The following is a 15,631-nucleotide window of genomic DNA, read 5'->3' on the forward strand; positions in this document are numbered from 1 at the left end:
TTAAATGCCAAATGCCATCTTCTAAGAAAGAATTAAGCTTGTCTCTTCCCAGTGTCCCCTTAAATGCTTAACAACAAGAAAAGCAAATCTATCAAGAAGATTCACATGAAGCCACTTGATCATTGGTCTGCAGATATGTGAAAAGTTTATCCAAGGCGTAATATGTCGTTTCTCTTGATACTAGATTGAGAATAGCAAGAAGTTCCATGCTAAAATGATTAACAAGAAAGTTGCTTGTACCATGAACTCTCTTAATTCATCCTGAAGCTAAATTTGCTGCTTATCTGACACAGCAAGAGAATAATAGAATGAGAAAAAATGAATGAAAAATTCTGATGTACCTCTAGCTCCCACTTCACCTCTTAACCCTGAAAAATACTTGTGAGAATCATGAATTGGTTCATAATGCTTTATGCGAACAGTGGTGTGTCCACCATCTCAGGAAGATGCCATTAGTTACCTTTAGAAACTGCTTTAGCGAGCATGGACAAAATGATCTCATACGTGCCATCAGATTCCTTCAATAGGAACAAGAATGTGAGGGAACTCAAATAACTGCACTCACTAATTTCTATTTCATTTGAGGGGGGGGGGGGGGGGGGAGGAGGGGGAGAGAGAGAGAGAGAGGATTGTACCTTGAAAGGACTGGAATGACATTAAAAAGTAGATGGTCTTCTAAAGCAAGCAAAGGAAGGAAACAATGTGCTGAAGTTGCTCCTCGTCACAGATACTATTTCTATATTGGGGATGCGTGAGACCAGGTACCAATACGGTCCTCCTCTCTTATACTGTCTCTCTAGGTTGGGGCACCCTTCAATTACCAGATGCTGAAGGCCTGGGAGTCGTTGTTGAAGACCTTCGGGGAGTGATGACAGCTGAGGGCAGTGACCAATTTGCAAACGCCGGAGCGCCGTGAGGCCCTGCAACCCTTGTGGCAGAGATGACAATTTGTGGCAGCTGCTGATGCCCAGAGACTTGAGTGCAGCAAGCTGTCCCAGCCCTTGTGGCAAATAATTCAAGCCAGAAAGCCCACTGATATATATACTCGTGAGTGCTGTGAGGTGCCCCAGATCTACCGGCAAGAAAGTCAAGCTTGGGCAACCTGAAATATCAAAATTCTCAAGAGCAGTGGCGTGTCGCAGGCCTTCTGTCAAGGAATTCAATTTGGGGCAAAAGCCAACATATAATGATTTGAGGGATGCAGGCAGCTCCGGCAATTCCAGAAGACTATCACAATGTAATATATCCAGATCTTCCAGGTTTGGTAGGAGCTCTTCATGCCCGGATGATGATGAGGACAATGGCAAAGGTGATGGGCCAACCAAATTGTTGCAACCATAGAGACTTAACTTCCTCAGTGAGTTCAAGCCACGGAACTCTGCCTCCGGCCAGTAGACCAGATCTTCGCAACACTGAATCTCTAAAGATAGGAGAGAACCAAGGTTCTTCCAAATTGCCAAGGGTGATGATGACTGCCGTGATGGTGAGAAAAACCAATTGCAGCATTCAATCTCCAAATAATGCAGGGATGTGCTTAGCCCTCTCGTCTCCTCTTCCTCTTCCAGTACCCGTGCCAGATTCTCGGATGCGGTGATAATTAAATTTTCAAGAGATCTGAAATATCTTAAAGACATTTTTTTCTGAGCTAGAGGAGGCGACTCTGCACCATCGCTCGTTTCATAGACTTTAATGCTAAGGGAAGACAGTGTGGTCAGACTACAGACCAAGCCCAACTGCATGTCAGTTCCTTCCATTTCTAAACTTTTGAGAGATGGTAACTCCGGCATGGTCATCAAATTTGGGCAATGAATGATCTCAAGTTCAGCAAGGTGAGGGAAAATCAGCGTGACCTCTGCAGTTCCTTCATACTCTGACCACTTCTCCAAGCTCTGCATCCTGAGCAACACCAGTCTCTTTAGTGATGGGAATGCTTGCACTGTGTCATTGCTTGCATTGCCATAGATGGTACTGCTGCAGATATGTTTGATGCTATCCATCTTGGTCAGGTAGAGAAATTTCAGAAAACGTAGCTGCCATAAAGGTGGGAGATGTTTGCAACCCATGCAAACTCCCAAATGAATTTCAACTAAATTTTGCAGCAATGGTGAGTCCATCCATGTTGGAAAGCTGGCACCACTATAGCGCCATATTGCCAGCAGCTTTAAGCCACCATGAGGTCTAAGGGCTTCCAGAACCTCTTTAGCATTTTCTGCAGGCAAAACATCATCTTCATCACAATGATGGGCACTTTCCGCATAATAATAGAAGGGATTCCACTCAATCATATCCCAGCATAATATTAATGAGCGAAGGTTATGTTTGGAACTAAGATTAGCATATTCAGCATCTGCTGCATCCCTCACATTCCTCAGGTTATACAGCTCTAAAAGGCCACCGAGATTTAAGCTATTCAATTCACCTATATGCCTTCCAGAATCATTGCCTACAATGTACTTCGTCAATGTTCGCAGGTTGCTCAATTGCCCTATACCTGCTGGCAGCTGTTTCAGACGAGGACATCTGTCAATATAGAGATGCCTCAGGTTGCTCATATTTCTCAAGCCATCAGGTAGCTTATATAGACTCCAGCAGTTGGAGAGTTTTAAAATCTGTAGGTTGAGAAGTGTGCTGGCGGCTTCAGGTATTGCTTCTATTGGAGTTCTGGAGAGGTCCAGATACCTTAGGTGTTTCAGAAATCCAATTGAAATAGGCAATCGTCTAATAACAGTATTTTGTAGGCCTAATGCTCTCAAGGACCTAGGCTTTGATGAATCTGCGGTCACTATAATACCCATATTAGCTAACAAGGTCAGGAGAGTGCGAATATTGGGAGAATTATTCAAGGTCCTATGAATGTCCAATTTGAAATTCTCAGATATACACAAGTGACGGGTTTTCCTAGATACATCTTCCAACCCAGCAGGGTCCTGTATGCTAAGGCATTCATTCCCCATAATGGATCGTGCCAGGTCGTGCATAAGGTCATGCATCTTGCATGTTGTTATGCAATAAAGTTCATGCCTATCTGTGCTATCATCGTCCTCCTCAACTTCCTTGATATCCTGAAAGAAGGATCTCGAGGCCAACTCATTAAAAATCTCGTTCCCTTTGTCCTCCAGCTCCTTTCTTCCATCAGATGGAATGAACCCATTAGCCATCCATAGTTGAATCAACAGATCCTTTTCCATCTCATAATCCTTTGGAAATATGGCACAAAAAGCAAAGCATTGTTTTAAATGGGAAGGCAAATGACTGTAGCTCAATCTTAGCGCTGGTAAAATCGCGTCTTCACCAACCTGCATATCCCAAATCTCACTATCCCTCACGAACAACCATTCCCTTTCCTGGCTCTTGGAATACAATAAGCCCCCCATTGTCTTCACTGCTAAAGGCAGTCCACCACATTTCTTGACAATCTCCTTGCCAATATTTACGAGATTCTGAGGCTCTTCTCCTCCCTCTTCAAATGCTCTCTTCCCAAACAATGTCCAGGAATCATCTTCAGTCAAATATGGTAGCTGATAGGTGGCGAGTGTACCCATCATCGACGATACCCGCTCACTTCTTGTTGTCACAATGATCCTACTCCCTACTCCACCAGTTCTTAGTAAAGATTTTAACTCATCCCACTTTTCCCGATCCTCGTTCCAAACATCATCTAATACAAGTAAGTACCTTTTTCCACTTACAACTTCTCGAAGGTGGCGTTGTAACAACTCCATGTTTGATAGCTCACACTCAGTACCTGTCGCTGAAGCTATTATTGCCTTGGCAAGTTTTGCAACATTGAAGACATCCGACACAAAGACCCACATGAGCGGCTGGAAATGCTTCTCCACCCTCTCATCTTTGTAAATCAATTGGGCCAGTGTAGTCTTACCCAGACCCCCCATACCAACTATGGAAAGGACTGCAATATTCTGGTTGGGAACATGATCAAGTAACAACTTCACTATCTTTTGTTTATCTTCCTCTCTACCAATGACATATGACTCATCAACATAGGAGTGGGTTTGCGGTCTATCCCTGAGTTGTGGTTGTGTTTTGACCATGAAATGAAATTTATTTCCTTCATCTACTATTTTATCGATTTTCTCAACAATATCATTCAACTTCTGCCCTATCTTGAAATGAAACCACAGTGGATTATCAAAAGAAAAGAAGCTGCGCACCTTTTTCGACGTATCGACCTGAATCTCTGCCTCCCGCCGCATTGCTTCCAAATTGAACTCATCCAGGATGTCGTCTGCTTCGTAGGCTGCGTCCTTCAGATCTGCCAACCATCTCGTCACACCCGCTTCCTTGACTTGCCGCTCCTCTGCATCGCCAAGTTTGTCATGGATTGCCAACAGCATTCTTTCCAGCTTTTCTAGCCTGTCATGGATGCCCCACATCGCTCCAAACTGACGAAGAACATAATCTTTTGCCTTCTCCATCACCACTGGTACCAAGGCTGAGAGAAGTACGTCAGCCATTACCCTTACCGAGAGAGAATAGTCTATGATTGATTTGTGAAGAGGAAAATAATCTCTGGTCGATTTATAAGCAAGGGTTGATTAAGCACAAAGAAATAAAGAAAGATTCTCTAAATTTTCTTTACTTTTTGGATCTGATTCGTTGCCTCTCCTTTTTCTTTTCTTTTTTTTTTTCCTTTTTTTTTAATCTGAATTGATGCTTCTCTTTTTTCTTTTGTTTTATTTTTTTAATATGATTCGGTGCCTCCCTGTTTCTTTTTAGCAACTTCTATGGAAGCTCAGACCTCCATATTGTTAGGATTTGATGCCTCGAGATTCATCCCACATTGAGCCCACAGTGAGGTTCGCGACGAAAAACGGAGTCCAACGAGACTAAGATCATCCGAAACAGAGTTCGAATGAAGGAGATACGAGCTTTTGAAGTCGGCACGAGACTCGAGGTGGCGGAGGACCGCCGGCGGCGGGCAGCAGCGGCGCGGCCGCAGGCGGCGGCGTGCGGGACGCACGACCCAGGCGGGCTGGCGGCCCAGTCGGGGGCGCGGCCCAGGCGGGCGGGCGGCCCAAGTGGGCGTGCGGCCCAGCCCCGTGTGGGCCCATGCGCAGGCGCGGCCCAGGCGGGCGCGCGGCCCAGCCCCGTGCGGGCCCGCGTGCAGGCGCGGCCCATGCCTGTGCGTGCGGGCCGACCCAGGCCCAGGCAGCCTGCCTGGCCCTTACACCGGTCCACCATGGATCGAGCGGTCCACAGCTGGGCCTGTGAACCGCGTGGGCGTTTCTCACGCGTTTCACGCGGTCTACGGCACTATTCTGTGGACCGAAGCACGATCAAACGGTGTGGATGGCTCCCGATTTTGATCGACGGTCCAGGGGTTATTTGGGTTGATTAAGGAGTCCTAATCATGGTCTAAGTCGTGATTAAGACCTATAAAAGGCCCTGCACACAGAGAACAGTGGAGTGGTTCGATTTTTCGCACCGTATGAGCCGTACGGAACCCGAAGAAGAGAGAGGCGGAAGCGCTGAGAGATAAGGAGCAGGAGGCGCCTGGACAGCGGTCGCCAGGCACTTCAAGGGTTCAGGGGGGTCTTCCAAGAGAGAGAGCTTTTGTGAGGAAAACTTCTAGTGAGAGAGAATTGAGTGTACAAGGGTTGAGGGTGAGATCTCCTCTTGTAAATTTTTTTTTTTCATAGTGAAGTTTGCATGCCCCGTGGAGGCGAGCCCTTTTGTGGCTGATCCACGTATTTTGATTATTTTTCTTTTGTTTTGTTTCTTCTTTCTTCCTGCTACATCGTGTGGTACTGAAAGGATCTTGGGAGGTGGTGTTCTGGCCAGACATCCACCCAACAAGTGGTATCAGAGCAAGGCGGTACAAGGATGCAGATTGCAGTGGTGGTGAGCAAGACTGAAGATGGAGAAGACAGGAACAATCAAGATGGAGATCAACAAGTTCGATGGTAAGAGCATTTTCTCCTTGTGGCAGCAAGGGTGAAGGACGTGCTCATCCAATAGAGGTTGATCAATGCTCTCTTGTGCGATGAGAAACCGACCACCATGGAGGTGCGGGATTGGAAACGGCTACAGATGCAGGCGGTGAGTACCATCCGCATGTATCTGACGGATGAGGTGGTGATCCATGTGCTAAGCGAGACTTCCCCGACGGTGCTGTGGTCGAAGCTCGAGGAATTATACATGGCGAAGTCTCTCACCAACACTCTTTTCCTCTGGAGGCAGTTTTACCAACTGCGAATGACTGAGGGACAGAGCATGTAGGAGCATTTGAGCCACTTCCAAAAGATCCTCACCGACCTCCTCAGCGTTGGCGAGAACGTTGAGGAGAAGACTAGGGCGCTGGTTTTGCTGGCGTCGCTTCCCCCTTCGTACAAGTCCTTGATGACTGCTCTTTTAGTGGGGAAGAGCGCTATCAAGATAGATGAGGTCACCGCTGCGATACTTCAGAATGAGGTTCTCAGGAGGGAGAACCCAGCTTCGAGCTTTGGTGGCGATAGCTCAGCTTTGGTGGCTTCTGGAGGAGCAGGAGGCGATAGACGGAGCGACAGGAGATTGCAACGAGGGCGGTCTAAGTCCAGGAGGGACTTGAGCAAAACCAGGTGTTACCGGTGTGAGGAGTTGGGGCATCTAGCCAGAGATTGTCCTCAACTCAAAAATCGGACGGTGGCTGCTGTAGCGACGGCCGACAGCGATTTAGATGGAGATGTCTTAGAAATATCTGACGAGTTATCTACTTCTTCCCAGCAGTGGATATTAAATTCTGCATGCCCCTATCATGTATGTTGCAAAGAGGAGCAGCTTGACTCCTTGAAAAACAATGAGGGCACTGTATATCTGCCGGATGGATCGAGCTGTGCGATCAGAGGTATTGGGACGGTCAGCTGGAGGATATATGACGGTGCAGTGAGGAGATTGGGGGAGGTTCGATACATACCTGATTTCAGGTGAAAACTTATCTCACTTAGCAGACTGGATTCAAGAGGCTACAAGATGGTAGCTAGTGGAGGAATCCTGAGGGTGTTACGCGGCGATAGGATTGTGCTGGAGGGGAAGAAGGGGAGCAGAGGACATTATTACCTGGTGGGGAGCCCAGTGCGAGGTGGAGCTTCGGGAGCCAGGTGGAGTCCAGAGCGAGGTGGAGCTCCAGGAGGCGGATCGGGCACGAGACAGGAGACTCGGGAGTACGAGAGGCGACGTCGTAAGGTGAGATTTCTATTGCTGTAGGACGATGCTCCGAGCAGGTCTCAGGTCAGGAGGAGCACAGCATACGACGGAGATGGGATCGAGCAGCCTGGCTCGACTCCCATGTTTGCCCATCCATGATCAGCAGGTGATTGCCCCAGGGCATGGGGGCGAGGAGATCCATAAGCTCTCAGAGTTTGGAGGAGGCCGAATATCGAGACGAGGTGGAGATCGTTAGGATTTGATGCATCAAGATTCAGCCCACATTGAGCCTACAGCAAAGTTTGCGGCAAACAATGAAGTCCAATGAGACCAAGATCATCTGAAACGGAGCTCGGATGAAGGAGATACGAGCTTTTGAAGTCGGCATGAGACTTGAGGCGGCGGAGGACCACCGGCGGGTAGTGGCGGCGCGGCTGTAGGCGGCGGCGCGCTGGACGCATGACCCAGGAACGCGGGATGTGCGACCCAGGCGGGCGGGCGGCCCAGGCAGGCATGCAGCCCAGGCGGGCGCGCGGCCCAGGCGAGCACGCAGCCCAGCCCCATGCGGGCCCGCGCGCAGGCGCGGCCCAGGCCCTCGCGCGTGGGCTGGCCCAGGCCCAGGCAGCCTTCCTGGCCCTTTACACTGGTCCATTGTGGACCGGGCGGTCCACGGCTAGGCCTGTGAACTGCGTGGGCGTTTCCCACGTGTTTCACACGGTCTACGGCACTATTTCGTGGATCAGAGCACGATCAAACGGAGTGGGTGGCTCCCAGTCTTGATCCGACGGTCCAGGGGGTATTTGGGTTGATTAAGGAGTCCTAATCATGGTCTAAGTCGTGATTAAGACCTATAAAAGGCCCTGTACACAGAGAACAGTGGAGTGGTTCGGTTTTTCATGCCGTACGAGCCGTACGGAACCCGAAGAAGAGAGAGGCGAAAGTGCTGAGAGACAAGGAGCATGAGGCTCCTGGACAGCGGTCGCCAGGCACTTCAGGGGTTCAGGGGGGTCTTCCAAGAGAGAGAGAGCTTTTGTGAGGGGAACTTCTAGTGAGAGAGAATTGGGTGTACAAGGGTTGAGGGTGAGGTCTCCTCTTGTAAAATTTTCTTTTTCATAGTGAAGTTTGCATGCCCCGTGGAGGCGAGCCCTTTTGTGGTTGGTCCACGTATTTTGATTATTTTTTTTTTGTTTTGTTTCTTCTTTCTTCCTGCTGCATCGCGTGATACTGAAAGGATCTTGGGAGGTGGTGTCTTGACCAGACATCCACCCAACACATGTAAAAGCTTGAAGTATTTTTAAAATTTCAAGATACCTTGCGTGAGATAGTCTTGGTTGAGAGAGATCGAAGAGGTAGACTATTCTTGCTTATCTTCTTAGATACATATTGGAAATATCATACAGGATTATAGGATTTTGTTCTCTGTATTCGACTGAACTGCAGAGGACTCTTCTATATAAATAATGTAGGAGGTCTACAAGTCAAATTGGATTTTGGTAGCCCCATTACAACCATATACTTTAAAGAATCTGTACTAAGCTGCGCAAGTATTGCTATTGGCACCGAAGCATGGGAGCTTCCTTTCTTCTCCAACTTCTGTACGACTTTCAAGAGAGATAAAGAGAGTGGGGAAGGAAAACGTGTTGAGTAGGTTGGGGATGTAATAACCCAGAATTAAAAAAAAAATAGAGGAGGAGGAAGACTCCTAACCGGAGTCTTCTTCCTCTTTGTTTACGACGAAATCGGACCGGTAGAGTCCGATCAGAGGTAAAAAATCTCCCCTATAAAACCCTCCTTCCCTCCCTTATGTCTCTGCAATTGGTTTTAGAGAGATTTTTAAGAAATTGAGGGATTTTTTCAAGAGGATCCGCGGGTTCCTAGATGGAAAAAAAAGGATTGCCGGAGTTCTTCTCGACTGCCGGAGCTCGAGGTAAGCTCCTCCCCTTCTTCCTCTCCCTCTTTCCTTTCTCTCCTGGCCCAAAGCCTCACCGCCAGCCAACCAATGAGGGGACTTCACGGTCCCCTGTTTTGGCCCAAATGAACCCACGAGAAAAGAAAAGAAGAAGAAAGAAGAAGAAGAAAAGAAAAGAAAAGAAAAGAAAAAGGAAAAAGAAAAAGAAAAGAAAAAGGAAAAAGAAAAAGAAAAGAAAAAAAAAGAAAAAAGAAAAAGAGAAAAATAAAAATAAAAATAAAATAAAATAAAATAAAAAGAAGAAGAAGAGAGAAAAATTTTCTCTCTCTCCTCTCTCTACCTTCTCTCTCCAGTTTCTCTCTCTAGATTCTCTCCCTATTTTCTCTCTCTAGATTTTTTTCTCTTTTTATGAATTTTGTCTCTCTAGAGTCTTCCTCTCTCTCTGATTTCATCACGGACCCTAGGATAAAATTGAGATGAAAATAAGATGATCTGAGGTTGCTCCGAAATTCATGTGGTAGATCTGATTCCAGTCCGATTCTATTCGAAATTGTAACATTTGATTCATATTGAGTCACCCTGATAGAACCTCTGATGATCTTGACCATGATTGTCTCATCGAAAGGATACGAAGGTTTCTCTCTCCACTTTCTCTCTCTACTTTCTCTCACTAGAATTTTCTCTCTCTTCATGGATTTTCTCTCTCTAGAAGACTTATGGATCGGTGGAGGATCTTGATACATAGACAAGTCCTAATTTTGGTTAATCTTAAGAGAAGTCCTCGATCTATGTTATTAGGATCAATTATCGATAATTTTTCTATATGTGATTTTGTATTGATCAGGGTTATGAAGAGATGATTGTCTGCATATGATATCAAGTGAAATATTTTGTTAAAAAAATTTATAAATAAAAGAAGAACATTGATTTCTGTGCTTGGATCAGTCACCGGTAAAGATAAGAATCTCTGTACATGATCACTATTATATATATGCTATTTTACTGTTGGTCTTGCATCGTTGGTTTTGCATCGTCGGATTTGAGATCAATGAATTTATTATACCTGAGATACTGTTATTTGATTTTGAGCATGAGTATGTTATGTCAATATATATGTATCAGAGATTGATGGCATGATTATATAGATATGACATATCTGAATTGATCATAATGCAAGACAGAATTGATTTGATGAAATCAACACAAAATGATTAAATGAAAAGAAAGAGATATATGGTATGGACTAGTCTTGTCATATGGAACAGCCCGCCAGGAGCTTATGCCTGGGACAGCCCCCACTGGCTTACAGGTGGATCAGCCGACCAGGAGCTCATGCCTGGGACAGCCCGCCAGGAGCTTATGCCTGGGACAGCCTCTCACGGGCTTTCGTACGTGGGACAGCCGGCCAGGAGCTCATCCTGGGACAGTCTTGAAAGACTTTTTAAATGGATTCAATCCGGATGATGACTGAGGTATAGAATTGGATAGTCCAGAACCAGAAAGAAAAGGTTAAAAATCATGTGATTATGAAAGAAAAAATGAAAGATAAGACATGAAACAATTGTTGAACAAAAGTGTTTCACCTGTTAACATATGATGATGCATCTATTTTAACAATACAGAAAATTTATGGATATTTGCATTATTCTGGACATTGAACATCGGATTTATGTTTTATTGTTTATCTTTATTTTTAGATTATATTATTATATCAGTGTGATATGAAAATTCTTACTGGGCTGTAAAGCTCACACCCCTTTCATCTTTCTTTTCTTCTCAGAGATACAGGACGTTCATGATTGGCTATGGCTTAGATTTATGGGTGAGCAGATGGATAGATAGAGTATCATAGTACCTGATCAGAGGATTGAAGAAATTTAATTTATAATTATGCAAGGTTTTACGAATTATTATTGAAATTAATGGTATGGATGTTAAGATTGTAATGATTTAATTTGGCCTTGCATATTCTTTAGGGCTTGCTCTAAGGAGTGTGCGGCCATCACGTATCCGACCTGGGTGTTGGGTTCGGGGTGTGACAGAATGGTATCAGAGCATAGGTTATGATCATTAGGGATTATGATATAAGTGATTAGAATATTACAGAGTGATATCAGAGCTTAGGTTATGATCATTGGAGATTACGATATAAATGAATAGGATGAGATAGAATAATATCAAAGCTTAGGTTTAAGATCACTAGAGATTATGAAGAGAAATTAAAACTTTATGTAAGATCAATAGAATGTGACAGAGTGGCATCTGAGCTTAGAGCTTAGGTTACGTTTATTTGGAGACAATGATACAAGTGATTAGGATATGACAGAAAGTTTAAGGTCACTAGGGATTGTCATATAAATGATATCAAAACTTGCGATTATAATTGATAGAGTATGATAGATAATATTAGAGTTTAAGATTATGATCATTAAGGATGTAATATAATGATATTAGAGTTTAGGTTATGATCACTAGAAATTATGATTTAAGTGGTATTTAAGCTTAAGGTTATAATTATTTGAAATTATGACTTTAGTGATATTTAAACCTAGGTTATGATCATAAGGAACATGATTGACATAAAAAAAAGGAATCAATATTTGGATTTTGAATCAATAAATACTATGATGAAACTTTATGTATAAGTGGTATATAATATCTATAATAAAATTGACGAGTTATATCTTAGATTTTAATTAGTAAGGTTGACCTAAGTATGAAAGAGTTGACCTTGGAATAAAGTGGGAGGTATTGATAAGATATGTTGAGTATACTAGAGGATTTTGGAATGTAAAACTTATATGATTGAAGATCATGATAATTTTTTTTAATTTCGATGATAATTGTCTGAGCATTATGAATTTTGGACTTATCAAAGAAAGTTAATTAGGGTATGGTCTAAGAAGAAATTACATCATATGAGAGAGAAATATTTTTGAACATTGATTCTATAAGAGGTCATATAACTCAATTTAGATGAAAAAAAAAAAAATATATATATATATATACTTAAATTTTATTATGAGAATACGAGATACACATCTTGGTAAAAGTCTTTGGTCACTCAAAATATCATATTCTGAATATAATTTCTTATCTTTCAAATTGCATTGAATTTCAAATTAAAAGTTTATTTTTCTAAGTGGATCAAAAGTATTTTGATATTGTTGTTAAATTAAAGAAGAAAATTTATTTTGTCAGAGTATGATATACAGGTTATGATGAAATCTTTAATAATTTATATTACTATCTATGGATTAAATTAAAATCAGAGTGTGCAGCAAAAGCACGGTGGATTAAATTGATTAGAAATATTAATCTTTTAAATCAAAAGATATTATGATAAAATACATTAGTTGTAAATAAGGAAGGATTTTATTGATAATGAAAGGATACTATAAATTTTGATCTAATCTGATCATAGCTGGATAATTTTTGTCAGTAGATTGCTTCATTATAGATAATACCTAGATATCTCAAGTTTATTAATAGCCTGATAGTTCTGATATTAGTTCAAACTTAGAATATCCTGACATAGATCTCATATTTTTTTTAAAATTTAATATTGTTATTCGAACTGATATAGAAGATTGAGATTTTTCTTAAGATGAGAGTCTACATATAAAATTTGTTGGAAGGTCAAGAGAAGAAAGAAATCGATGATTATGAAGAGTGCCCGATGTTTGAGCTTTATTTATTTTTCTATCAAGGGTAGTCTGAGATAATTATGAATTTCGAGTGAAATGTATTGGACAAATAATGGTGGTATATTAATACAAGTCTAAAATATTACAGTTCTTCAAAAAGTTGAGAAATCAATAAGAAGGGATGAGTTTGAGATTTCAAATAATTTTTGTTATAACAAGATCATGAGAAATAAATAATATATATGACATTATCGTAAGCTTGAGAATGACATGAAGAATGTATACTTCGAAATATATTTTAAACAATATAACTTAATTTTGAGGATGAAATTATCTTAAGGAGGGGAGAATGTAATAACCCAAAATTAAAAAAAAAAATAGAGGAGGAGGAAGACTCCTAACCAGAGTCTTCTTCCTCTTCGTTTACGACGAAATCGGACCGGTAGAGTCCGATCAGAGGTAGAAAATCTTCCCTATAAAACCCTCCTTCCCTCCCTTATGTCTCTGCAATTGGTTTTAGAGAGATTTTTAAGAAATTGAGGGATTTTTTCAAGAGGATTTGCGGGTTCTTAGATGGAAAAAAAAGGATTGCCGGAGTTCTTCTCGACTGCCGGAGCTCGAGGTAAGCCCCTCCTTCTTCCTCTCCCTCTTTCCTTTCTCTCCTGGCCCAAAGCCTCGCCGCCGGCCAACCAATGAGGGGACCTCACGGTCCCCTGTTTTGGCCCAAATGAACCCTCGGGAAAAGAAAAGAGGAAGAAAGAAGAAGAAGAAAAGAAAAGAAAAGAAAAAGGAAAAAGAAAAAGAAAAGAAAAAAAAAGGAAAAAGAAAAAGAGAAAAATAAAAATAAAAATAAAATAAAATAAAATAAAAAGAAGAAGAAGAGAGAAAAATTTTCTCTCTCTCCTCTCTCTACCTTCTCTCTCCAGTTTCTCTCTCTAGATTATATCCCTATTTTCTCTCTCTAGATTTTTTTCTCTTTTTATGAATTTTGTCTCTCTAGAGTCTTCCTCTCTCTCTGATTTCATCACGGACCCTAGGATAAAATTGAGATGAAAATAAGATGATCTGAGGTTGCTCCGAAATTCGTGCGGTAGATCTGATTCCAATCCGATTCTATTCGAAATTGTAACATTTGATTCATATTGAGTCACCCTGATAGAACCTCTGATGATCTTGACCATGATTGCCTCATCGAAAGGATACGAAGGTTTCTCTCTCCACTTTCTCTCTCTACTTTCTCTCACTAGAATTTTCTCTCTCTTCATGGATTTTCTCTCTCTAGAAGTCTTATGGATCGGTGGAGGATCTTGATACATAGACAAGTCCTAATTTTGGTTAATCTTAAGAGAAGTCCTCGATCTATGTTATTAGGATCAATTATCGATAATTTCTCTATATGTGATTTTGTATTGATCAGGGTTATGAAGAGATGATTGTCTGCATATGATATCAAGTGAAATATTTTGTTAAAAAAATTCATAAATAAAAGAAGAACATTGATTTCTGTGCTTGGATCAGTCACCGGTAAAGATAAGAATCCCTGTACATGATCACTATTATATATATGCTATTTTACTGTTGGTCTTGCATCGTTGGTTTTGCATCGTCGGATTTGAGATCGATGAATTTATTATACCTGAGATACTGTTATTTGATTTTGAGCATGAGTATATTATGTCAACATATATGTATCAGAGATTGATGGCATGATTATATAGATATGACATATCTGAATTGATCATAATGCAAGACAGAATTGATTTGATGAAATCAACACAAAATGATTAAATGAAAAGAAAAAGATATATGGTATGGACTAATCTTGTCATATGGAACAGCCCGCCAGGAGCTTATGCCTGGGACAGCCCCCACTGGCTTACAGGTGGATCAGCCGACTAGGAGCTCATGCCTGGGACAGCCCGCCAGGAGCTTATGCCTGGGACAGCCTCTCACGGGCTTTCGTACGTGGGACAGCCGGCCAGGAGCTTATCCTGGGACAGTCTTGAAAGACTTTTTAAATAGATTCGATCCGGATGATGACTGAGGTATAGAATTGGATAGTCCAGAACCAGAAAGAAAAGGTTAAAAATCATGTGATTATGAAAGGAGAAATGAAAGATAAGACATGAAACAATTGTTGAACAAAAGTGTTTCACCTGTTAACATATGATGATGCATCTATTTTAACAATACAGAAAATTTATGGATATTTGCATTATTCTGGACATTGAATATCGGATTTATGTTTTATTGTTTATCTTTATTTTTAGATTATATTATTATATCAGTGTGATATGGGAATTCTTACTGGGCTGTAAAGCTCACACCCCTTTCATCTTTCTTTTCTTTTCAGAGGTACAGGACGTTCATGATTGGCTATGGCTTAGATTTATGGGTGAGCAGATGGATAGATAGAGTGTCATAGTACCTGATCAGAGGATTGAAGAAATTTAATTTATAATTATGTAAGGTTTTACGAATTATTATTGAAATTAATGGTATGGATGTTAAGATTGTAATGATTTAATTTGGCCTTGCATATTCTTTAGGGCTTGCTCTAAGGAGTGTGCGGCCATCACGTATCCGACCTGGGTGTTGGGTTCGGGGCGTGACAGGGGATCACCGTCCAAAATAAAGCGTAAAAAACCTGTTGCTAGATAACCTTAAAAATAAGATCATGATGATATTTGTACTGAGAGAAAGGAGAAGATTATCATTACTTAAATGGATCACTTATATCAGGGATTAGCTTGGTCTGATGTAGCATGCAAAATTTATATCTATTGTCTACAACAAAAATATTAAAGAAGGTCCAATATTTTTGTTGAATTATTTTTTTTGAATGAAACGAAGGAAGTAAGAGGCTTCCACTGTGATCAATGTTATGTAAAAAGGTAATAGAATATAGAAAGTGAGAGGAGGAAAAGCAGTG

The 15,631-nt window shown here is 41.8% G+C and overlaps 1 protein-coding gene across 1 annotated transcript; it reads right to left on the reverse strand.

Annotated features, from left to right (window-relative positions):
* Window positions 1-619: 619 nt before the first annotated feature.
* Window positions 620-4,475, reverse strand: LOC109506611 (putative disease resistance protein RGA4). Its single transcript, XM_073248677.1, has one exon. The coding sequence runs from the start codon at window positions 4,473-4,475 to the stop codon at window positions 657-659; it is 3,819 nt and encodes a 1,272-aa protein (XP_073104778.1). The 3' UTR covers window positions 620-656.
* Window positions 4,476-15,631: the final 11,156 nt, after the last annotated feature.

The sequence above is a fragment of the Elaeis guineensis genome, chromosome 14, assembly GCF_000442705.2.
Source record: "Elaeis guineensis isolate ETL-2024a chromosome 14, EG11, whole genome shotgun sequence".
Taxonomy (NCBI): domain Eukaryota; kingdom Viridiplantae; phylum Streptophyta; class Magnoliopsida; order Arecales; family Arecaceae; genus Elaeis; species Elaeis guineensis.